This window comes from Entelurus aequoreus, linkage group LG04, assembly GCF_033978785.1.
Source record: "Entelurus aequoreus isolate RoL-2023_Sb linkage group LG04, RoL_Eaeq_v1.1, whole genome shotgun sequence".
Lineage (NCBI taxonomy): Eukaryota > Metazoa > Chordata > Actinopteri > Syngnathiformes > Syngnathidae > Entelurus > Entelurus aequoreus.
Window position 1 is genome coordinate 79,796,299 of NC_084734.1, and position 25,212 is coordinate 79,821,510.

The following is a 25,212-nucleotide window of genomic DNA, read 5'->3' on the forward strand; positions in this document are numbered from 1 at the left end:
ATCACCGGTATCCGGTTAGAAATAACATGTTGATCAAAATAATTTCAATTTTCAGAAACATTACTCTATTTGTGGGAATTACTCTGAAATATTAATAAAAATTTTTTTGTTTTCATTGTTAACATTCCATAAGGTGTCATTTTCCATGATTTTGACAGTGACATCACTAGTCTTGAAATTGTGCCTCACCTAAAAAACTTTGTGGCACAAGCGTTACTTAACAATACAAAAAAAAATGCACAAATAATAAAATGCATTAATGGGTCCAGGGTGTCACCCGCCTTCTGCCTGAATGCAGCCGAAAAAGGGTCCAGCACCCCCACCTTGAATTTTCATAAAAAATACAGTTAACATTAACCATGTAGCAAGAAAGTACCGGTACACCGTTGTGTAATTGGTCTGTCACTGAAACAAGCTTTTCTACCAATATAAATATATATATAATGTATATACATATATAATGTGTATACATATATATACATATACATATACATACATATATATATATATACATACATACATACATACCGAGGATGTCGTTGTGGCTTGTGCAGCCCTTTGAGACACTTGTGATTTAGGGCTATATAAATAAACATTGATTGACTGATTGATATACATACACTACCATTCAAAAGTTTGGGGTCACCCAAACAATTTTGTGTTTGAGCCTTCATTTCTAAGAACAAAAATAGACTGTCGAGTTTCAGATGAAAGTTCTCTTTTTCTGGCCATTTTGAGTGTTTAATTGACCCCACAAATGTGATGCTCCAGAAACTCAATCTGCTCAAAGGAAGGTCAGTTTTGTAGCTTCTGTAACGAGCTAAACTGTTTTCAGATGTGTGAACATGATTGCACAAGGGTTTTCTAATCATCAATTAGCCTTCTGAGCCAATGAGCAAACACATTGTACCATTAGAACACTGGAGTGATAGTTGCTGGAAATTATATATATATATATATATATATATATATATATATATATATATATATATATATATATATATATATATATATATATATATATATATATATATATATATAAAATGGATTAACAAAATAACATTGACGGGTGCAAGACATTGCAAATTGCCATCTTTATTTTTTCCCCAATATTCAGAGCAAATCATAATGACAGCATAAACTCAGACTTTACAAAAACAAAACTGCTAAGAAAATACTTACCTAGGCCGTTCCTTCAGTGATTTAAGACCTGCTTAATCTGCTCTTAGCTATAAGGTTTAGAACTCGAACTTCATCCAAATGACCATTAGTTATTAAGCAGTGTAACATCAAAGCAGGACAACAGCTAAATTGTCAAGGAGAGGAAGTCATTTTTTAAAAATGTTTTACATCCTCTTCATTATTATAATTAAATATCTTGGGAGAAGAGAGCAGATGCAACTGGTGTTAAAATTATAGGTTCAAGGTGAGTGAACTTAAGACTTACACTATCCATGGCGCAACACTATCATACAAAACCAAAACAATATCTTTAATCCAATTATAAATATAACTATTAGGGTTAGGCAATTTGTCCACAAACTGAAACAGGTCCTGTTCAAACAACACATGGAAAGCAGGAGGAGGTTGAGGAGGGACTATTGATCCAAGTAATCTATCACGGGTACTTAAGTCTCATGTTTTCCAAGATAGTCTCAAAACTGAAAGTTTCTAGCTGAGGATACACGATCAAGCGATGCAACGTGATGATAGGGGAAAAATGTGTGTTTGTGTGAAGATCCATTGAGTCCCAAATAAAAGTCAAAGGACGTGAAAAAACAGTGCTTTAACGGAAAGGTCAAAACATCCTTTCAAACTAAGATGCTTATGATTTTTGGAAAAATGATTGTGGGAAAGTTTATATCTGTGGTAGTATTGTTAAGTTAGGGGAAGGTTGAGGACTTTCCAGTTTAGGCATTGTCGCTGCTTTCTACTGTGTGGACTTTAAAGATGTGCTCTGGCTTGTTGCCTTTGCTATGATGCTCCCACATCTGCAGATAGAGTCTCTCCAGTTCGATAGTGTACTGCTTGGTGTTGAAGAGAGGACTACAGATGCGCTGCTTCCAAACACGTGCCCTAATCATCTTCAAGCTGCAAGAAGTAAATGCAATTAGGAGAAAGAATTTACAAAAATAATAGAATATTGACTTTTCCAAGTCGTAACAAATGTCTTCGTACTATTCCATGTCAGATCCCAACTTGACTGCTACATCTTCATAGTCCTGCCGTGTATGGGCAATGAGTTCCGGACAGCCAAGGCAGCTGAGTTGTGAAGCAGCCACGCGTGAGGCAAGAGTTTCACCTGGAGAAGAGGTTTAAAATAAAGAATGGATCTTGATTTGTTATATACTGTGTGCATTCTGCTTTGAAAAAGTGTGTTTATATTTGTATCTGAATCATCAATGAGAAGCCCTACCTGGCATGGTGACCATAGGTGTTCCAGCCCAGAGAACATCCATGCCTGTGGTGTGACCATTGCACAGAGGTGTGTCTAAGCACACATCAGCCAGCTGCCCCCTCCTAACATGTTCTTCTTTGGGGGCCACTGGAGAGAAGATGATGCGAGAACCTGGAAGACCCATGTTCTGAGCATACTGCTGGATGTTGGGCTCGCCCACAGCTGGGAACCGAAGGAGCCACAATACACTGTTGGGTACACGTTTTAGGATCTGTAGAAAGGATTTTTTTTTTTTAATACACAACCGAACTAAGAGACCACCACTTATCATGTACATGTGATAGGAAGGTATAGCAGATCTAGCTTACATTGGCCCACATCTGAAGGGTTGGTGGGTCAATCTTGTAGAGTTGGTTGAAGTTGCAGTAAACAATGGAATCCTCTGGAAGACCATACTGGGAGCGAGTCGTCACAACAATTGTGCGTGGAACTTCTTCCCCCGTGGCAGCTTTGTTATTGATCTGAAATGGGGGTGAAAATCTTACTTGTAAATATAACATATAGTTGAGTTGAGTTTGAGTTTATTTCGAACATGCAAGCATACAACATGATACATCACAATTTCCAGTTTCTCTTTTCAACATGTTCGAAAAGGAGTAGGAAGAAGCAGAGCTATACCCCTTTTCTTTTACATAACAGTTGCTAAAACTTTTGTTCACTTCCTGTTCTCAATTTATTCACAATTTTCTCCATAAGTAATCACAATAAAAATAAATTAATAAATAATAATTGGTGAAGTAAGTCATATTACATATGAGATAAGTAAGATTATTTTGAGAATGAAAGAATGGATGGATGGAATAAATCCAGAATGTTTATCATGGTTCTTCTTCTTTGTACTTTGTAAACACTTTAAGTTTGAAGAGTTTCTTGAAGTGGATCATATTAGTACATTGTTTGATTGCTTTGCTTAATACATTCCATAATTGAATTCCACATAATGATATACTGAAGGTCTTAAGTGTTGTACGTGCATACAGATGTTTTAAATTACATTTTTCTCTGAGATTATATTCCACCTCTTTTTTTGAGAAGAATTGTTGTATATTCATTGGTAGCAGGATATAGTTTGCTTTATGTATAATTTTAGCTGTTTGCAAATTCACTGTTGTGGAATTTCAGTATTTTTGATTCAATAAATAAAGGATTTGTATGTTCTCTATATCCAACATTATGTATCATTCTAACTGATCTTTTTTGTAACACCGTTAATGAATGAAGTGTACTTTTGTAGTTATTTCCCCATATTTCTACACAGTAACTCAGATATGGTAACACTAGCGAGCAGTAGAGGATATTAAGTGATTTTTGGTCTAGAACATGTTTTGCTTTATTCATTGTTGACGTGTTTCTTGCTACTTTATGTTGTATATTTTTTTCATGAGATTTCCAGTTCAATTTATCATCAATCATTATACCTAGAAATTTGGTTTCATTTACTCTTTCAATTTCTATTCCGTCTATTTGTATTTGTGTTTGACTTTCTCTTCTACTGTTACCAAATAGCATTATTTTAGTTTTACTGAGATTCAACAATAGTCTGTTTTTGTCAAACCATCTTTTTAATTTGTTAATTTCTTCTGTTATTATTTGTATTATCTTCTGTGTGGTCTCTCCTGAACAAAACGCTGTTGTATCATCCGCAAATAATACTAACTTTAAATCTTTTGTAACTTTACAAATGTCATTTATATAGAAATTGCATAATTTAGGTCCTAGTATTGATCCCTGAGGTACACCACAGGATATATTTAGCGTTGTAGATGTGTGTTCGCCTAGCTTCACGTATTGTTTCCTGTTTGTTAGATAACTTCTTATCCAGTTTAAGACTAACCCTCTGATGCTGTATCGTTCTAGTTTTTTGATTAAAATATTGTGATTAATTGCGTCAAATGCTTTAGTTAGATCCATAAACACTGTAGTGTTCAATTAGCATATACATTCTCTCCCCACCGTTTCTTTATCTCCACTGCCATAGCCAAGCAGACAAGAAGCAGTATTATGAACATTTACAAGTCGAATTCGGCTTGTCGTGCATACCTGGGTGGTGGCAAGGCCGTTGCTGACAGTAAAGCTGTTGATGGTGACCTGTATTTGACCTTGGTTGATCATGTTGATAATTGCTTCTGCAGCTGTATTCATTGGGATCACGGGCATTGACAAAGCTCCATTTGTGTCTGCAGCTGGTTCCTGATTGATGTCACATTTCATCTGGCCAAGAGAACAGTTTCAACATTACTGCTCAACCAAAGTTTAAATGATTCACTCACACTCAAGCACATTTAATACAACAACAAAATAACTACCTTAATCACTTTTACATCTGGCAGACTGTCCAAGAAGGCCTTCAGATCAATACCGTTAAGAACAATGCGGTTGTCAAAGATGTGTCCATTTGATTTGAAATCAATCACTGCTTTTTTCTGTGGGTAAACAAATAATTAAATGTATTTTTTGTATATTTTTTAACTGCAAAAAGCTAAAAATGTATGACAGTCACAGGGAGAACAAACCTTGAGATGAGGAAACATGTTGGCATGATCTCCAATGAAAAATGTATGTGGCATGTAGGCAACCTTCTCAGAATATTGCTCGACTACTTCAAGAGGTGATGTCTCCTTGTCACTGACGATGTAGTCCATGAAGGGTGCACCGCTGGTTCCAGGGTAACCTAGCCACATTGTCTGTTACAAAATAAAGAATACAAAAATATTTTAAAATAAACTGCAAGCAGTATAAAATTCACCCTTAAGAGACTCAATCCTAAAATTACACAATTCACTTTTTTAATTCATATATTACCTGAATAGGAGCAGCACGTAGAGCAAACAGCTCATTTCTGGCTCCCTTGGTATACCCATTCATGTTAACCAGAATGTGGACCCCATCTTGGTGAATGCGATCAGCTGCCTTTCCATTGCAAGGAATCTGCAAATCAGGATATTATTAGGGTTGTAAAATAAACCGATGCGACCGGACATCTGGTTTGACAAGTGAGCGATTTAGCTGTGTAGGTAGCAGCCATTACAAATCCCTCCATCTATCTGTCCATCTTCTTCCGCCTATGTGGAGCTGGGTCGCAGGGGCAGCAGCCTATGCAGTAAAACCCAGACCTCCCTCTCCCCAGCTACTTTGTCCAGCTCTTCCAGAGGGATCCCGAGGCCCTCCCAGTCCAGCTGGGAGACAGTCTCTCCAACGTGTCCTGGGTCTTTCCCATGGCCTCCTACCGGTTGGACAAGCTCTAAACACCCTGATAAAAGTCAGCTATGTATTTATAGGTTTATCAATTGTAGAAAAATTGACCGGGTATTGCGCAAAATTAGCAATCAGTCAACAGTTTGTCTTTAAAACAACGCAAGAGCCATGAACGTCTACAATACGATTCATGCGCATGCTTCGTTAGCTTACCTTACTGAGGACAACAATACATTTAAATATCATCAGCGCAGTCTACTGATGTGTCTTTGCTACCAAGCTAAGTTAATGTCCCTCCACAGTGCAAAGCTGCTTCCAAGACAGCAATCCTCGCTTCCATGGCAGCAAATACGCTGCGTTGATTACAGGTATCACTGAAGGACGAGAACAGATAAAACATGCTACACTACACATCGTAGGAAGATAAAATAAGCCACGCCAGCAATGAATCGATTTATACTTCTAAGATTCAACTACCGTAATTTCCGGACTGTAAGCCGCTACTTTTTCCCCTCGTTTTGGTCCCTGCGGCTTTTACGACGGTGCGGCTTTTTTACGGCTTTTTTTTACGGCTTACGGTAACCAGGGGCGCGCACTACCGAGAGCAAAACAAAGAGTAGGAGAGCGTCAGCGACAGTTTGCGCGAAGGAAGTGTTCATGCAAACACCCTCAATATGGAAAACAAACGGAGAAGTGCATATGATGTTGCTTTTAAGTTAAAGGCAATCGATCTGGCTGTCAAAGAAGGAAATAGAGCTGCTGCACGTACCCTTGACTTGGCTGACGACGACATTTTGGACCTGTTCTTCTCCGACACCGACGAAGAGGATTTCGGTGGTTTTAGTACGCAGGAGGAAGACGATGACACAATGATTAAAGACTGACTACCGGTAATACCGTTGTATTATTTGTACTCTGCACGAATGCTGTTCGCCATGTCAAAGATGTGAAAGCTTGATTGAATGATTGAAAGATTTATTGTTGATAAATGGGATGCTTTGCGTTCCCAAACGGTCATCTCTGTCCCGACAATCCCCTCCGTGGTAGCAGGAACCCCTATATACTACGGCAATTACACATCAAAACGCCTGCGGCTTATAGTCGGGTGCGGCATATATATGGAGCAATCTGTATTTTTCCCTAAATTTAGCTGGTGCGGCTTATAGGCAGGTGCGGCTTATAGTCCGGAAATTACGGTACTTTGACCTGTGCGCAGCATGTTGGCCTTCCGGAAGATAAGCATCGACCCAACTTTGTTTTAAAAGGCAATATATCAATACTACAGAAAAAAACATGGCAAACTTTGTATGAAGTTAAGCACTTTTTTAATAATGAGGACGTTAAATGTTACTGAAGTCTGTCTGCCCGATGCTACCAGTCATCAAAACAAGAATGGCAGATACCTACAGAGGCCGAAAAAGCTCACAACACATGCAAACGCCACAACACTATCAAAAAGCAAAATACATTTTTCAGCTACAGCACAACTGCAAAAGCCACAACAAATAACACCAATTTTGAAAAACTAGGCTCAGATCCAAATAATTTTAATAATCTTCATTCCATTTCAAATCTGCCATTCATCTAAAAAAAACCTCGAAAAAACGGTCTCCTCCCACCTACAGTTAAATAACCTATATGAACAATTCCAGTCTGGTTTCCGCCCCCTGCACAGCACTGAAACACCACTTGTAAAAATCACAAACGATCTCCTCCTGGCAGCTCATTCTGGTCTTCTCACTGTCCTAATCCTCTTAGATCTCACTGCAGCCTTTGATGCCATTTCACACACTGTCCTCCTCCATAGATTGCACAGCATTGGCATCACAAGAACACCCCTTCACTGGTTTAGATAATCTCTCCGACCGCACTCAGTTTGTTCAACTACTGTAAAAATGTTGATTACTGTACTGTAAGATCAGTAAAGCAAGACCAGTGAAGCTAGAAACAATGAACATACAATACTAATATGCTGCTGAATGAAAACTTTAAACAAATATATGATGTTGAAGTATATAGAATCTTCGGCTCACTAACTGTTGAAAATCCCAAACAAACTGAAGAAGAATAAATTGTGTGAGAATTAAATTAAATAAAACAATCAATGACGAGAGCAGCAGCAAGTCAAATGGAAAAGAGACACATGGTTAAAAATATAGAGCCAGAAAAATACCATCAACTAAACAATGAAATTAAACAATCATGTAAAGAAGCCAAATAAAAATGGTGGGACATGAAATATGAGGAGATTGAGAAACTGGACAACAAACATTGTAGCAAAGAATTGCACAAGAAAGTTATAGCTTTGACAGGTGAATTAAAAAAGAAAATCGGTAGCAAGTGTATTGACAAAAATGGAAGAACACTTCTTGAAAATGGAGACATTGTAAAAAGATGGAGGGAATACATCCAAGAACTGTACAATTATCAAAGAGGATCGCCACCAAGAGTAGAAATGGAAAACAATGAGGAATATATTGAATTCTTAAAGAAAGAACTTGAATGGGCAGTCAAGAGGATGAAAAATTAAAAGGCAATAGGAATTGACTTGATTTCAGCAAAAATGCTGAAAGCTCTAAGCAATTCAGGAACTGATCATATTTAAAATGTTAACATACCGGTAATATAAAAAACAGTTTATACACCAGAAAACATGAATTAATTCATCTTTGAAAGACTTACAAAGAAATCAAGGACAACCAAATGCAAAGAATATAGAACATCACATTTGATAAACCACACAGTGAAGCTACTCTTGCTTATGATAATGAACAGAATATAACTAACTATAGAGACAAGAATATCAGATACACAAAGCAGATTTATGACTAGAAAAGGAACAAGAGAAAGTATCTTCAATATTAAAACCATTATGGAAAGATATCTTGACTTGGACAAAGACATATACTGCATGTGTATAACAAGGAAGAAAGTCAACATACCCTCAATTCATATTAAAATAGATGGTGAAAACATTGAACAAGTTAAAGAATTTAAGTATTTAGGAAAGACCACATCAATTGAGGGATCATGTGAAGAGAAATCAAATGTAGAATAGCCGTAGCTAAAAGGGCATTCAGTAATATGTGCTCAGTTTTAACATCAAGGAAAATAGCCTTATGACGAAGATTCAGAATACTTAAGTGCTATGTAACATCTACTGTATTAAATGGATCTGAAACCTGGACAATAACTAAATCAATTGCAAAAAAATACTGGAATTATTTGAGATGTGGTGTGCACCTAGAACATTTAAAAGTATCTTAGAAAAAAAGGAAAACCAATGAAGAAGTACTAACATTGGCAAACCATCATACAATGCTATTAATCAACATTATGCGAAGGAAAAACATGTTCTTTGGGCACACAATCAGACAATCTGTTTTAAACTCCACTCATAGAGGGGAAAATAGAAGAGAAAATGAAAGAGGAAGACAAAGACATAAGAATAAGGTTTCTTCTTGTTAATTCAACCTGAAGTGTCGGTTGCGCTTCAAATAAAATGAGAATGCATTGGCCATTAATTGTTGTTTACTTGCTTGTTTGTATTCATAATTCATTTACAACTAATTCCCTTACAAAAATGATCAGGAATATAGAAAACTTCAACTGCGGTGTCCAATATCCAGTATATATTTCACAGTCACACTGTTTGATTGTTTTTTGCTAAAAAGTTATTGAATTGATTGCAACTCACGGAATCGTTTCAGATCGTATTGTTCTAAAACTAATATCGTACCTAAATCGTATCAGCAACATCAAACTATGATTCAAATCGTATCGTTAAAACAAATTGTTACACCTCGAATACCAAGTATTATCGGCGCCAATATTTGGCATTTTGACGTACTGTATATCGGTATGGGCCTCTTTTTATTGGTATCTGTCTTTTTTTAAAAAATTAACATCTACAATAGAACTATATAAGCTGATACAATATACAAACATAAGATACCAGTATATAGTATTTAAACAAATAATTAGTCAAGCAGATGGTTATAAACACTGCTCAAACACCAGTCCGTTTTGCCCTGCTTGCAAAGAGTTGCCTTTTTTACCCGCAGCAGGGCGCTTACTATCGGTATCGGCCTTAAAAAAAACATTGGTCAATCTTTATATTATAAGGGCATTACTACAGTGAATAGATCAGATCAATATCACAAAACATTTATCGTTTAAGTTTACATACTCAAGAAATAAGTGCCTGGACACAGGAGGACTTTAAGAGCAAAACCAAAAATTTAAATCAGAGCCAACAGTAGGAAATCATTTAAATATTTAATTGATTTTATTAGACCTCCATCTTGTGTTTTTGTCTGATTATAATTGTAATACATTTTTTTTTATAATTTAATGATTTTGAACAGACTAATAACAGTAAATTAACAAGTAGATTATTATATTTTTGATAAATGAATATAAGAAACGATACAATATTACTGTACACATCAGCAGCCAAATTAGGACTGTATTAACCGGTTTTGAATTGGTGTTTTTACTTATATACCAAATAAAATGTTTAAAATACAGATTTCAGGCCATATTGCCTTTCCCTAGCTGGCGGGTTCTTCAGGAAGTTGTAGTACAGGGGCTATTACGATTTAGACTGCCTTAAAGAATTGCTTATTAAATAATCCCACTCAAAAAAGATTAGTTTAAAATATAGTATTAGACCTCCATCCTGTGTTTTTGTCTCATTATAATTGTAATCAAAAAATCTATAATTTATGGATCTTGAACAGACTAATAACAGTAAATGAACAAGTAGATAAATGAATATAGGAAACGATACAATATTACTGTACATCAGCAGTCAAATTAGGACTGTATTAACCTGTTTTGAAATGGTGTTGTTACTTATATACCAAATAAAATAGTGTAAAATACAGATTTCAGGCTATATTGCCTTTCCCTAGCTGGCGGGTTCTTTAGGAAGTTGTAGTACAAGGGCTGTTACGATTTAGACTGCCTTAAAGAATTGCTTATTAAATATTCCCACTCAAAACAGATTAGTTTAAAATATAGTATTAGACCTCCATCCTGTGTTTTTGACTCATTATAATTGTAATAAAAATTTTTATAATTTATTGATCTTGAACAGACTAATAACAGTAAATGAACAAGTAGATAAATGAATATAGGAAACGATACAATATTACTGTACATCAGCAGCCAATTTAGGACTGTATTAACCTGTTTTGAAATGGTGTTGTTACTTATATACCAAATAAAATAGTGTAAAATACAGATTTCAGGCTATAATGCCTTTCCCTAGCTGGCGGGTTCTTTAGGAAGTTGTAGTACAGGGGCTGTTACGATTTAGACTGCCTTAAAGAATTGCTTATTAAATGTTCCCACTCAAAAAATATTAGTTTAGAATATAGTATGCTTGCAATTACACATGAGATTAATTTATGTGGAAATTTATGACCTGACTTTGAATGATGACTAAGCAGATGCGATGACCTTTGAAAGACTTTTAGTTTGACGTACAACATTTTGTTGTTTAACATTTAAGTGTGAAAATTGGAATGAAAACAAGGCAAGGAAATTGTGTTTTTCAATAGACTGTCATGGAGTTTGCCGAGTCACTGGTTGAGTCAATTTGATCAAATCACTGGTGAGCACAATGCTCAGATGAGACTTGTAAGGTTATCAATAAAGAGACATAAGGTCATCAGAAATACAGAATCAGTTACCTGTGAGAGGTCTGTGAAATTATGAGCTTCTGCCACAACTTTGACTCTGAAGTTGGTACTGTCATCAGGGCTCAGAGCGTAACAAAACACCTTGAAAAACAGACATATATTAATGCACATCATTATTTGAAAAATGATTTAAGTAAATGTCCAAAACAAAATTTACAATAAGGATATCTCACCTCAAATTTCTCAGGATTATGCATCCCGGGAATGGACTGCATCAAGTGAGACGTCGGATGGTTGCCAAAGTCTGAGCTGACGTAACCAACACGTAGACGTCCGCCGCTGGCCTTCAAATCTTTAGGATGCTCGTAAGTGGGTTTGTGCAATGCATTGATCTGAAGAATAGGCACATGTTTAGAACATACTTAATCATCCTTGCAGAATACTTACTAGCTGGTTTCAGTGGACTTAAATTCCATTGTCATTAGTGTACCCTTGTCCATCCAGCCCAATCCATCACTAACCCCTCATCTCTGCAAAAAGTGCCACTAATCATTTCCGCCAAGCCCACCACCCCAATAAACAACTTAAAGGTTACTTGCTTTGAAGAGAGCGTGTACCTTGTCCAGGCAAAGGTTTCCATGGCGCTCAGCAATGGCCTTGCGGAAGCCGTGAGAGAGTGGGTACAGCATACTGTGATGAGGGTGCACTGAAGGCAAGCGATTCTTTTCAAGCTGGTCAGCAACAATGCTCACAAGCTTTTTCATCCGATCATCATAATCTGTCCAATCGCACACAATCTAAAAGAGATGAGAAACATCTAAATTAAAATACAGTCCTTTGAGGAAAAAAGACAAAAAAAGAGGAACATTTCCATCGGCACAAAGTGCTGCCACACAAGCTCAACATTTTTTTAGGATAGTCAAGACTTAATTTTTTGCTATTGGGTGCATTTCTAGACTATAATTTACTTTTAAGATTTATTCTCATTTACTAATCTCTTTTGGCTGTCTTTTTGACACTTTCAAATTTTTAGTTTTTTTAGTAGATAATTTACTAACATTATCATCGATCCATTTTTTTCGGCTTGTCCCTTCCGGGATCACGGGGGGTGCTGGAGCCTATCTCAGCTGCATTCGGGCGGAAGCTGGGTTACACCCTGGACAAGTCGCCACTGCATCGCAGGGCCAACACAGACAGACAACATTCACACTCACATTCAAACACTAGGGCCAATTTAGTGTTGCCAATCAACCTATCCCCAGGTGCATGTTTTTGGAGGTGGGAGGAAGCCAGAGTACCCGGAGGGAACCCACGCAGTCACGGGGAGAACATGCATTGAAAATGTAATTTAAAATTATACCACATGCATGCAAAGAACTCAGAAAGCATTTCCCATTTGGCAACTCTATCCTATAGCCACGACCCTCCGGTAATACACTTCCGGTGTCGTGACCTTTGTTTACATCCGTCACGTCAAAAATATACCTTCTCGCTGCCTACTAATAAATGCTCTAAAACTACAACTGGTTAGAATTTAATTGTTCGGATTGTAATCATCCAAAAATGATTAGCATCAAAGTAGAAAGTTGTCAATGATGTGGCTCGCAGAGCGAAAGCAGATGACAACAAGTAAGTTAGCTGGATGACGCCAACTATGCTAACAAGCAAGCTTGTTTTGGCGCCCCTGTCTGCCTGCAATGCAATTCAATGCGGTGTTTAGGCAAGAGGAACAGCGAATACTTGCGGCTGAGGCGAGTGTTCTAGAAATGTTGTTTAAAGTCTATTTTTTGATATTGTAGTGGGTTTACATACCGTATTTTTCGCACCGGCCGAAAATGCATATTAAAGAAGGAAAAAAACATATAAGTCGCACTGGAGTATAAGTGGCCTTTTTTGGGGAAATGTATTTGATAAAACCCAACACCAAGAATAGACATTTGAAAGGCAATTTAAAATAAATAAAGAATAGTGAACAACAGGCTGAATAAGTGTACGTTATATGAGGCATAAATAACCAACTGAGAACGTGCCTGGTATGTTAACGTAACATATTATGGTAAGAGTCATTCAAATAACTATAACATATAGAACATGCTATACGTTTACCAAACAATCTGTCACTTCTAATCGCTAAATCCCATGAAATCTTATACGTCTAGTCTCTTATGTGAATGAACTAAATAATATTATTTGATATTTTACGGTAATGTGTTAATAATTTCACACATAAGTCGCTCCTCAGTATAAGTCGCACTCCCGGCCAAACTATGAAAAAAACTGCGACTTATAGTCCGAAAAATACGGTAATTCACCCACGGAACTTTAGTTCTTGTTAAGAGTTCTGGTCGGGCGGGTTTTCACGGAACAACATTTCTGGTGGTGTTGCGCTGAGAAGCCACAAATGTAAATATACAGCTTGATGCTGGTAAGAAAACAAAAACTCAATGTCATTAAAACAATCAGCTCCATCTTATGACACTCCTCCTTTGACTCCCGTCCTTACACACTACAATATTTAATTTAACAAATGCGTATATAATATTTTTTGACACGGAAATTAATGTTTTAAAACGTGGATTTCTGCGTTTTTTCTGAAATTTCACATGCCTGAAAATGTGTTTCTAAAAAAACGAGGGGGAAATATGCTGTCATATCAAAATGGAAGTCATTAACCAGACAAACCTGCAAGCAATGTGCCAAGTTACAGTATGCATCAGGGAAATCAGGCTTGAGTTTCAAGGCTGTGCGATAAGAAGCAATGGCCTCTGGAATGTTTCCAGAATCCTAAGAGCAAAGACAAACATTAGAATACATGAGAAACACTGTTCTGCTTAGCTTAAAGCATTTTTTTTTTTTGCATTTTCAAACCCAAACGAGCAGTGCTGTGCCTGCCTTTTACTTTTTTTGTAGTAGCAAAGTTCAAAAGTCAGCAAAAAGGGCAATCTTACAGTTATAAATAATCACAACAAAACTTTTAATAACAGTGCACAATGTCTGTTTCACATTGTGTTGCACACTGTGCATAACAAAATGCAAACATTTCAGACAGTATGAGTTTCTACAGTCAACGAAAGGGCTAATAATGATTACTTTGTGTATTGACGCCAAATTGCTGTGAGCATCAGCAAAAGCAGGGTTGATCTGTATGGCACGTGTATAGCACTGGAGCGCTCCTTGTACATCTTGCATCTCTTTCAGCGTGTTTCCCATATTTGAGTAGGCATCTGCAAATGTGGGGCTGATTCTAAAATCAAAAAGCTAGTGTTAACAGCTTATGAGAACACACACACAGTCTGTGAAAAGCTACATCCAGTAAATAAGTTATTAAAATAAAGTCACAATGAAACATGCGAGGCAATGTACAATGGTTACAATGACTTGTAACAACAGAATACAATCAGGTTTTGGCACAATCTAATAGTTATTCCATACTGTAAGAACTGAGAACTGCTGAGCAAAATTGCAAACCTGATAGCTTCCTTGTAGTGCATGAGAGCCTCCTGGAGTTTACCCTGCTGCTGGAGGACACTGGCAAGGTTGGAGTGAGCTGCAGCAAATTCGGGGAACACCTAGAAAAACGCATGGAATTTGCAGACTTTGTGATGACCGAATTTAACTGGATAAATATTACATGATAATCAAATCTAATAAATTATAAAGTTACTACTATACAGTACCTCTAGGGCTTTCCTGTATAGCTGAACAGCCTCCTCAATGTTGCCCTGCTCACGTTTGATATTGGCCAAGTTGTTAAGGGAGTCTGCATGGGTTGGGCACAAACGCAAGGCAGTGTTGTAGCACTCTTCTGCTTCAGACACCTGAGAAAGATGTTCACCAATTCAGTAATGCAAACGCTTCTCCAGACAACTACATGTTAATGTAAGAATGTATTTAAAAGTAGTTGCCTTACATTGCCTTTCTCCTTCAGGGCATTTGCCAAATTACAATAAGCATCTGGGAAGTGGGGTTGAAGCTCAATAGCTCGGCGGTAAGTGTCAATAGCCAGGTCAATAAGGCCCTGTTCATAGTAGACACAGGCCAAGTTTCCGTGTACAACGGCATGGTTTGGACTAAGACTGAGGGCTCTCAAATATCCAGCCACAGCTCTGAAACATAAAAGATACTTAATTAATAGTGGTTAGCTGTAAAAAAAACAAAAACCATTCATTACCTTTTAATACAGCCACAATGTAAACACCTTCTACTATTGATATGAATTACAATCATTGTCAAATGTGTTGTGACGCTAAGACACTGAAGACAGAACACATACATGTAGTAATTCACAACTTAAAAAGACTGACCTGTCAAAGATTCGGGCTTCCTTTAAAACATTTCCTAAATTGATGTAAGCGTCGAGGAAATTTGGGTCCAACGTCACAGCCTTAAATTTGATACAGAGCATAAATGAGACTGAAATATAGAGTTACAGGATGAGAGACTACAAAATACATCACAGGGAAAGCAACTGACCTTTTCAAAATGGTGTATGGCCAGCCATATTTCTCCCTGGGCATTGAACACACAGCCCAGATTGCTCCAAGCTACTGCGAAGTTGGGCTGAGTCTCAATGGCTTTCAGGTAGCAAGCCTTGAGTTTCCAATGGAAAAAAAAAACACAAAAAAGGAAAAGGATAGGTCGAAAGAGAGATGTATAGTAAAGAGGGGGGAAGGTAAGGGAGTGAAGAAAAAATAAATAGAATAAAAGAAAAACAAAAACAAAAAAAGGGCAGAGAAAGCAAAATTAGTGACAATTCCCCAGTACAACAAAAAGTGAGTCTACAGCATGGGCTCGCATGCGCATAACTGCCGCGCTAAGCTGCATTGCTTTTCCTACGCTGCGCAGATCCAACCAACACCCACACATTGGCCATCATCTTGCAGTTATGGCCACATATTAAAACAAAACAGTGGCAACACTATTCTGTACACTACACTGATAAGCTACAAATCAACCATCTAAATTATTAAAATGCATGTGAAGTGAATTATATTTACATAGCGCTTTTCTCTCGTGACTGGAAGCGCTTTACATAGTGAAACCCAGTATCTAAGTTACATATAAATCAGTGTGGGCAGATGGGTGAAGTATCTTGCCCAAGGACACAACAACTGTGACTAGGATGGCAGAAGCGGGGATCGAACCTAGAACCCTCAAGTTGCTGGCATGGCCGCTCTACCAACCGAGCGATGAATTAGTTAAATGGCATGATATTTCACAACCTGGGATGGTGGACAGTTTGTGCAGGTGATGGTCCCTGTAATGCATGCGCAACAAATAAACGCAGGCGCGCGGGGTGTATGTTTTGCCACAATCCCCACCACAATGCACCATGACGCTTGCGCAGCCTTGCTCCTGGCAAAGGCCATTGCTTTGCCGCTTCGCTCGCTCTATGGCCTGGTGCAACAGCTGTAGACCGACAACCCGTGGCAGAGAACCTGCCACCAGACTGGCACACACTAACAACCACCAGCTTTTTTGGGGGAAAAAACAGGTACTGTGAAAAATTTTGTCAAATCCTGGGATCTTGTGTAGTTGACAGGAAAGTGTTAATTTAAATCACTATGATGGCAAAATTTTACAAGGCCAATCCCTGTCTCCCCTTCAAAATGTATTGGTTAATGGGGGCATTTGGGAGCGAGGCTGGTTGTAAGGGTAGGAAGGTCTGCAACCAAGAGGCCAAAAGGATTGGGGTTTGAATCGCACGCTGGCGCGCTCTGCCTTTTTAGTGGCTCAGAAGAAGGTATCGCTGCGCAGCCCTTGCGCTACTGCAGACTCACAGCGCACTATCTGCATCATCAGAGCACTGCAACTTAATAAAGAAGGAAAAAATAAAACAAAACAGGAAAAACAAACAACATAAGAGTTAGAGGATTCTGACTTGTTTATCACCATTATTGCTTCCAAATCCAAGTTTCTCTTTAGTTAATATGGAACTCAGTAATTAGTATAAGCATATCTTAAAAACGCTTACTGTCATTTCTTTAGCTACTTTTTTCATTTGCTCTTCAAAAGATGCCACAAGACAGAGGAGCTCAATCGTGAAGGTGGTTTTTCTTTTGCTGGCAGTTACAAACCCGTTACCATATTTTTGGACTTTGTCAGAGTGGTGGCCGCGGCTGGCTGGCAGAAGAGAAGACTGAGGCTGCCCCTAGTGTTCCTTTCCGCCCGGACCTACGCAGGAATAGTGTCACCCACCTGAAACCTTCTATACAACAATTTCAGTTGAGGAAAAACCAAAAGAGACAAAATCAGAAACAACATCGTTAGTAAATTTGATAAACAATGCATTTGTGTTCAAATATGGAAATGCAATAAGGTTTTCCAAAACACAACAGATTTAACGGTCTAGTCTTAATATTTGTACATGCAAAAAATTTCAGTTTTGACCAAAAAAACAAGAATGTTTTGGGGTAGTTTGGAGGGGGAAGAAAGGCTTTGTTGCATTTGATTCAAGATGTCAGTAAAATATTTACTTTTTAATTGTTCCTACAGGAGGGCAGTTACTGGCTTGATCTTAACCAAATGAACTGATCCCAATTTTTTGGGGAACTTACATGTCTGAAGCAAAATGAAAGAAGAATTAATCATTGGTTTTCCGTATTAACATTTTCAGGAAATATTTAATACTTAAAATGCTTTGTCCTGGCTTGCTCTCTTGAATCCTGGCCAATGGGGCGGGGAAAAAAAGTCTGTGGTTTATTTGGATCTAGAAGTCTCCACAGCTCTGAAATGAAGAAGTCATCGCTGTTGCTGCGCACGACTGTCCTAGCAACGCATCTGACGCAGGCGGTGGAGTACAGATTGCAAGCTGTCTTCCTGACAACGAATGGAGGCACCATTGAAAGGTACCGGAGATATTAATTTGCACTGCACATTTACCAGCTATTACAGATAAGACTAGCAGTTACAGTTAAAGACTAAAATATATAATCATGGAGAACTGCGGGAGAGGTCTCCAGTACTTTTCTGGAACGACTGAACGGTCAGGAAGACAGCTCTTGCTGCGCAGACTCCACCAATCCTCAGCAAGCGCGCGGGGGGCAGAGCGACAGAGCAGAGGAGTTTGTCACTCCCTGATGCTCCATCCCCACTCCTCAACCCCACCATCTAGCATGAAATGAGATGGCCTGTAACCACGACAAACTACACCTCCAGATTTGACCCAACCCAGGGAGCCCCATATAAACATAAAAAGAGCTGAAGTGGCAAATAGTTTAACAGTACTCCAGGCAAGGTAAAGGGAAGCAAGTGCAATATCAATGGACTCAGAACTTATTGTGGCAGTTTATACAACACTGGAGTTTAGTGGCGAGGTTACAAACCATCTCATCTTTAGCACTGCAAATATTAACTAGTTTCTCATCAGTTCATATATTCACCACAGACCGAGCCAGCATTTTCCCTCCAGAATCAATAGTCAAATGCATAAAGTGAATTGCCTATGACAAGCATTTAACTTTCTCTAGCCTTTCTTCCTAAGAGTGGGGGATGACCTCTTGTACAAGGTCTAGGTAGACCAAAAGGGAATTGGAGGTAATATACAGGTTTGGGGAAAATTTAAGAGGTCTACCGTGGTGGAAAACTAAGATTATTCAAATGCAATAAAACTAATTTTTTATCATAAAAGTGAAAAAATATCCTGTATGTAGTCCAAAACACCCCTTTGTAATATGAATGTGAAGCACACTACTGCTTTGAGAGGGAAAATGTCTGCGTTCTCTGAAAATGAGCTTGCCAAAAAGGGATAGTACTCCAGTTGTTGGCAACATTTTTAAAATAATGAGGAAAAAAAACTATATTTCTTTAGTTGGGGGAGGGACACTAAAATTAAAACAAACAAAAGACACCACCACATCATCTCAAACACCAGATATGGGTGACATACCTTTGCCTCTTCCAAGCGTCCAAGTGCTTTAAGCAAGTTACCCAAGTCACTGCGCACACAATACAGATCCTGTGGGAGGGGGGGGAGTTGTTACTATATATAATGCAAGCAAATGTTTTGAGAGCAAATGTGTTTACAAGAGCTACTGAGACTGTCCGCTGATTGCAATATGCAGCGTCTGACTCACAGGGTTATACTGTAAGGCAGACACATAAGCCTGCACTGCTCCCTCCATGTCCCCGGCAGCGACCAGAGCTGCTGCAAGGTTGATGTAGCCGTCTATGAAATCTGGTTTCAGTCGCAGAGCATGGCGGTAATGTTCGATGGCTTCCTGAAGTTGCCCTCGCTCCTTGTACACGTTCCCGAGGTTGGAGTACGCCTCTGCTAGCATTGGATTCTGTTTGATGGCCAGCGTACTGAAGTGGGCAGACCTGTTGGGTTGGGATTGGTACAGATAGGTCAAAGTCCAAAAGTGAAGAGGTGGCACAGTTTTTGCAACCACACTGTCATTGATTGGTAAGACTCATCATTATGTAATACTGTAATTGGTGGCAAAGCACTTTGCAGTGCAGATAGCTACTGACCATGAACATACTCAAAAGCAACTCAGTAATTTTTGATGGCAAGTTTGCCATGAATCCCTTCACTGCGTATCCTGCAACCATACTGCATCAGTTGCCCACTGCCCACACCTCACCTGTCAAGCCTTCTGCACTGGAAGTGAATGGAGGACAGGAGCAGCAGCACGCCCGTGTTATCAGGCTCCTGACGCCATAGCTGCATGCAATGGCGCTCTGCTGCCTCAAAGTCTCCTGACTGATATTCCCGGTGTGCCAGCTCAGCCAACCCTTGGAAGGAAAGCATACGTTTTGTCGGTTCTGGAGCACCAACACAGCCCGAGGAGCAGGGGGAAAACAAGACGTTAGATGTGATGGATGGGAAAATGGCAGACAAATGAAAAATAAATCTAAACAAAAATGTATACAATATATGAAAATATGATAAACAACTCAAGTTTGATTTTTTAGCAATATATCAAAAAGTAGAAACCCCCCTGTGTTTTCAATAATCATTTATGCATGAAGAACGGTTTGGTATGAAAAAAAGCACAATATGTATATACCTGCAGATAATCGATCACAGAACAAAATGAGCATGGTGACTCTTCATTTTAGTTCATGTGTTCAGCACAGCAATCAGCTGATAGAAGTAGATACATAGTGTTCTTACTAAGCATCTGAGTAAAACATCTTTCTCTTTTACTTAGAAATGAAGACAAAATAGCAGGGGGAAATACATGCATGATGTGAAAAACATGGAAGAAGGGCACAGCCTAAAATCATATACCTAATACAGTGGTACCTCAACTTGAAAGTGCGGTAACTTACAAGTATTTTGAGATACGAGTTGTCTCTTGGCTTGTTGTTATGCTATAGGTTGTAAGCATAAATAAGTTACAAGCCTCCCCACAGCTTGTTGGCAGTGATATTTATAAAGATACACAGACATACATAGTTGATGCTTTGAACAATTTCCCTTATGGATCAATAAAGTTAGTCTAAGTCTGTCACCTCTGACCTCCGGTCTGTCACTCAAAGACGTTCATGTGCAACATAAACAATAAGAATTGTTACATGACAGAGAAGCAGCCCGAAGGAAGCACTGCATTAGTCCGCTCCCCAAGGTAAATGCTCGACACTATTACATTACTTAATAAAAATCGAAAACGGGTCCCACAGACCCGAACACCACACAAGGGTTAATAAAACTACCGTGGTTGTTTGTAGCACAGCGTTACCACGCCACTACGTGGTTCACTTACTGCGGTCTCTGTGCACTGCAGATTTTAAAGTACCCTTGAGATTTGAGTACCAATTTAGGTCTAATATACAGTAATATTGATACAAATCGTTAAAAATAAATGGCGTCCCTACTCAACGGAAATGTACTATCCACAAGAGTGTTCTGGAACGTAACTCAGGCTATAATCAAGGAAACACTACTAGTGCTAGACGATTATGGCAAAAAATTATGATAATTTTGATTGATAATTTGAAAACAAGAGTGTTTATTGTACTACCAAAACTCAACATTGAGTATAATCTAAGGCCATGTCCACACGAACACAGATACCTAATAAACACATACTTATCTCTGCGTTTAGGCCTCTTGTCCACACGCAGACGCATACTTTTGTCTTTAAAATCGCAGACTTTTACAAACGCTGGCCAAAGCGCAGAGATCCAAAACTCTCCGCTTAGCGTATGCGTGTACACGGCACAAACGGAGACTTGTGATGACGTCACGGTTATGCGCTGTCATTTCCAAGCTCAACAACACTGACTTGCTGGCTTTAAACACACTACAAGATGACTTTACTGTATGTTTGAACGTAAACATGCTGCTATTTTCACTCAACATTAATACGAAAGACACATTAAAATAGGCTTTACGACACTCTAACTAACGACAGTCAGCCGTTTTGGTATACGATCGCTGTCGAACCTCAAGACTTTTTGCTCTGTGTCAAAAGAAAGGTGCAACTTTATCTTATGTTTTTAGTCTTTATTTAACAACAAATCCTGACGTTAACTTACGTGTCTTGCTTCCATTTTTGTAGATTGAGCCGCGCGTAAAAAGCAACCAAGCAACTAAACAACCAAGCGTCCTCCTTGTTGTGTGTACAGATGTTAAAGACAATATACACTTCATTACACACGTACCATATCACTATATTGATGATTAAATGCTTTATAATTCCCTTAAACATGCAAAATGGTTTCCTTGGCTTGTTAGTGCGTGGTGATGTTAGAAATAATGCACACTTCACTGCACATGTAATACATCACCGTGTTGCTGAACACATTATAAATCTATGAGTGTTGGGTTTCAGCAGCACAGGTATGCATTCACTCTTTAATAATGTTCCCAGGCCTCTGTGTACGTGCAGGCTGGTTTCAAAGATAATGTACATGTCATTGTAAGTCTAAAGTCGTTCAAAATAAACATAATAGGAGGTGTAATGCCACCAAGTCAGATATTGCTGCTTTTTTCAGGCTTCTGACTGGACAAAATGTGCATGACAGCAGGTGTATGCGTTTGTGTGTAGACAGACAGTTTGGAAACTATACTTGTGTGGATGGAGATTGTTTTAACCCCAAATATGTGTTTTTGAAACGCTCCGTGTTCGCGTGGACATGGCCTAAGAGAACATGTAAAATCCCCAGACACACTCTCCATACATAGTAGCACATTCCGTAATGAACACACTGTCAATTTGCATCAGGATATTTACTTTAGATTTTATTTAGACATGTACTGTCCCCATTCAGTGTTTAAGTTAAATTCTTCTGTTCTGCTATTGTGGTTTGCTGCTCTGCTACGAAACAGGACGAGGTTATTTCAATCCAGTGTATTCTTTCAGTGCAAGAATGTCGATTTAAAAGTGCATGAATTATTAAGCACAAATCATAGCTAAGCAATCTGTATTATGCAGTAATGTGATTTTCAGACCATAAAGTTTCAGTACTTATGATTTCACAGATTTTGAAACTGCCAAATATATTCAGATTTGTCATTCTTCAGTGAATAATTACGGACATCCAAATGTACCAGTACAGGCTAACATGGTGTGTGTGCATTCTATTTAAGGCAATGTCTACACTAAGACGGATAACCCCTTAAACAAATAATTAGTTAGCCTAAGCCCCGTTTCAGCCACAATAAACCATCGTTTAAGGTAACCCTCCTTGGATATTTTTTTTACACGGATAAGTGCGCTGTGTATTACTTGAATCTCCGGCTCTTAGCTTTGTATGGACTCATTGATTGTTTACAAACTGAGTTCGGAGAGGAAGTGAAGTCAGAAAGACCGCGCCCCACACAGGAAGTGACGTCAGAAAGAACGCGCCACAGCCAGCTTCATAACAACCGCTGGAAAGATGAAGGCGAGTCATCCAGACATGCCCGTTTTTCTCCTTCTTCTACATGTACAAACGCTTGTGGAAATCACACATTAATACCTTAAGAGAAAGCAATTGCAGCTATTTCGGATACAACACTTTTCAGACGGCAAGAGAATTTTCGAATGTCCAGTTCAGCTGTGATTCTACTTAGCGAAAAACTCCATCTATTTGTCAAAGGAGAGTCAACAAGAATGCGAGCTCCCGTGGATGTGAAAAAAAAAAAGGTAGCGTGTGCTTTGTATTACCTGGCCGACAAGGGAAAATTACGGAAAACAGCGAATGCTTTTGGACTGGCAAAGTAGACTGTATCAGTTATTGTCCGCCATGTATGTCACAGATTCAACGCATAGGTCCAGAGTATATAAAGTCACCAAAAACCAATGGACAATGAAGGTGAAGGCAAAAGAGTGAGGAGTGTCCTGACCACATATCTAGATCCCTGGATTGATTGATGTAAAATGTTCTTTATCACGTTGTTTACGTGTCTAATAAACATTTAATTAATTTATGATGGCTCAGGTGTGATTCACTACAATAGGGCCCAACAGCACACTGGATTCCAGTTAATTGAAATACCACACAGTTTTTAGTCTGGATGGGGCGACGTGGCAAAGTTGGTAGAGTGGCCGTGCCAGCAATCGGAGGGTTGCTGGTTACTGGGGTTCAATCCCCGCCTTCTACCATCCTAGTCACGGCAGTTGTGTCCTTGGGCAAGACAGTTCACCCTTGCTCCTGATGGCTGCTGGTTAGCGCCTTGCATGGCAGCTCCCGCCATCAGTGTGTGAATGTGTGTGTGAATGGGTGAATGTGGAAATACTGTCAAAGTGCTTTGAGTACCTTGAAGGTAGAAAAGCGCTATACAAGTATAACCCATTTATTTATTATATTGTTCAGAACAATATCCAGTGTGTTGTGTTATTGATTTGTGATTTCCAAAATCGCCTGTACATGTACAAGAAGGAGAAACACGGGCATGTCTGGATGATCCGCCTCCATCTTTGTTATGAAGCTGGCTGTGGCACGTTTTTTCTGATGTCACTTCCTGTGTGGGGCGCGGTCTTTCTGGCGCCACTTCCTCTCAGAACTCAGTTTGTAAACGATCAATGAGTCCATACAAAGCTAAGAGCCGAAGATTCAAGAAATACACAGCGCACTTACCCATGTAAAACAATGTCCGAGGAGGGGGACCTTAAACGAGGGGTTAGGCTAAATAATTATTCGTTTAAGGCAGGCCTGGGCAATTATTTTGACTCGGGGGCCAAATTTAAATAAGAAAATGTGTCTGGGGGCCGTATATCTATTTTTAGGAACACTAATACAAAACCTCACAATAATGTCTGATTGAATGCTAAAAACGTTATGACAGACCGCCTGAAAAAACGGAATGGAATTTTAAATTTTTTGACTGAATGAGGCACCCAGAATGTACATGAAAATAAAGAATGTAGGATTTACAATATTAACTATGAACAATAAAACACTGAATATTGACAACATATGAGCGTCACACCCCCTCTCCCCTTACAATCAAGCGAAACGCAACAAACACAGCAAAATATGAACGCAAAAGGTAAAAAAAAAAACCCACCTACAATCTGATATATGTGATACATCACTAAGCTTTAGAACTTTGTTGTAAAAATCTCCTTACCGCGCCTGTCCCTGAAACTTCATTTCATGCTCTGGAAACGCTCCCCACCCACAATGCTTGGTGCCTAGTCTGAGCTGCTGTGACTTACATTACCATAGTAACTAATTAGATGACCATAGTAACTAATTAGATGACCATAATAACTAGTATATCATGCCAAAGTGCATATTCCAACCATTAAAAGACTTAGTATAGTTCAGGGGTCGGCAACCTTTACCACTCAAAGAGCCATTTTGACCCCTTTCATAAATTCAAGAAAACAATGGGAGCCACAAAACTGTTTTGAAATTTAAAATGAAATAACACTGCATACAAAGTTTTTTTGTTGCTTTGTGCTATGTATAAACCAGACACGCGGCCCACGAGACGTTATTTTGCGGCCCACACCTTAATATGAAAATGTAATG

At 38.7% G+C, this 25,212-nt stretch overlaps 1 protein-coding gene across 3 annotated transcripts in view; it reads right to left on the minus strand.

The window, feature by feature from the left end:
- Positions 1-1,471: 1,471 nt before the first annotated feature.
- The window catches only part of ogt.1 (O-linked N-acetylglucosamine (GlcNAc) transferase, tandem duplicate 1), a 25,646-nt gene continuing 1,905 nt past the window's right edge, over positions 1,472-25,212 (minus strand). The window contains exons 2-22 of one of the 3 annotated variants that reach the window (XM_062045803.1): positions 19,887-20,037; positions 19,377-19,620; positions 19,190-19,258; positions 15,775-15,891; positions 15,606-15,685; positions 15,212-15,407; positions 14,979-15,119; positions 14,770-14,870; positions 14,392-14,545; positions 13,984-14,085; positions 11,919-12,098; positions 11,535-11,693; positions 11,353-11,442; positions 5,261-5,386; positions 4,972-5,142; positions 4,765-4,881; positions 4,499-4,669; positions 2,767-2,919; positions 2,417-2,669; positions 2,179-2,302; positions 1,472-2,091 (exon numbers count right to left, since the gene is read on the minus strand). In XM_062045803.1, coding sequence (XP_061901787.1) covers positions 1,911-2,091; positions 2,179-2,302; positions 2,417-2,669; positions 2,767-2,919; positions 4,499-4,669; positions 4,765-4,881; positions 4,972-5,142; positions 5,261-5,386; positions 11,353-11,442; positions 11,535-11,693; positions 11,919-12,098; positions 13,984-14,085; positions 14,392-14,545; positions 14,770-14,870; positions 14,979-15,119; positions 15,212-15,407; positions 15,606-15,685; positions 15,775-15,891; positions 19,190-19,258; positions 19,377-19,620; positions 19,887-20,037 — 3,080 coding nt within the window. In that variant the 3' untranslated portion in view covers positions 1,472-1,910. Of the gene's footprint in view, positions 2,092-2,178; positions 2,303-2,416; positions 2,670-2,766; positions 2,920-4,498; positions 4,670-4,764; positions 4,882-4,971; positions 5,143-5,260; positions 5,387-11,352; positions 11,443-11,534; positions 11,694-11,918; positions 12,099-13,983; positions 14,086-14,391; positions 14,546-14,769; positions 14,871-14,978; positions 15,120-15,211; positions 15,408-15,605; positions 15,686-15,774; positions 15,892-17,385; positions 19,059-19,189; positions 19,259-19,376; positions 19,621-19,886; positions 20,068-25,212 lie in introns of those variants that run through there. The other 2 variants (XM_062045802.1, XM_062045804.1) reach the window with 2 other exon arrangements.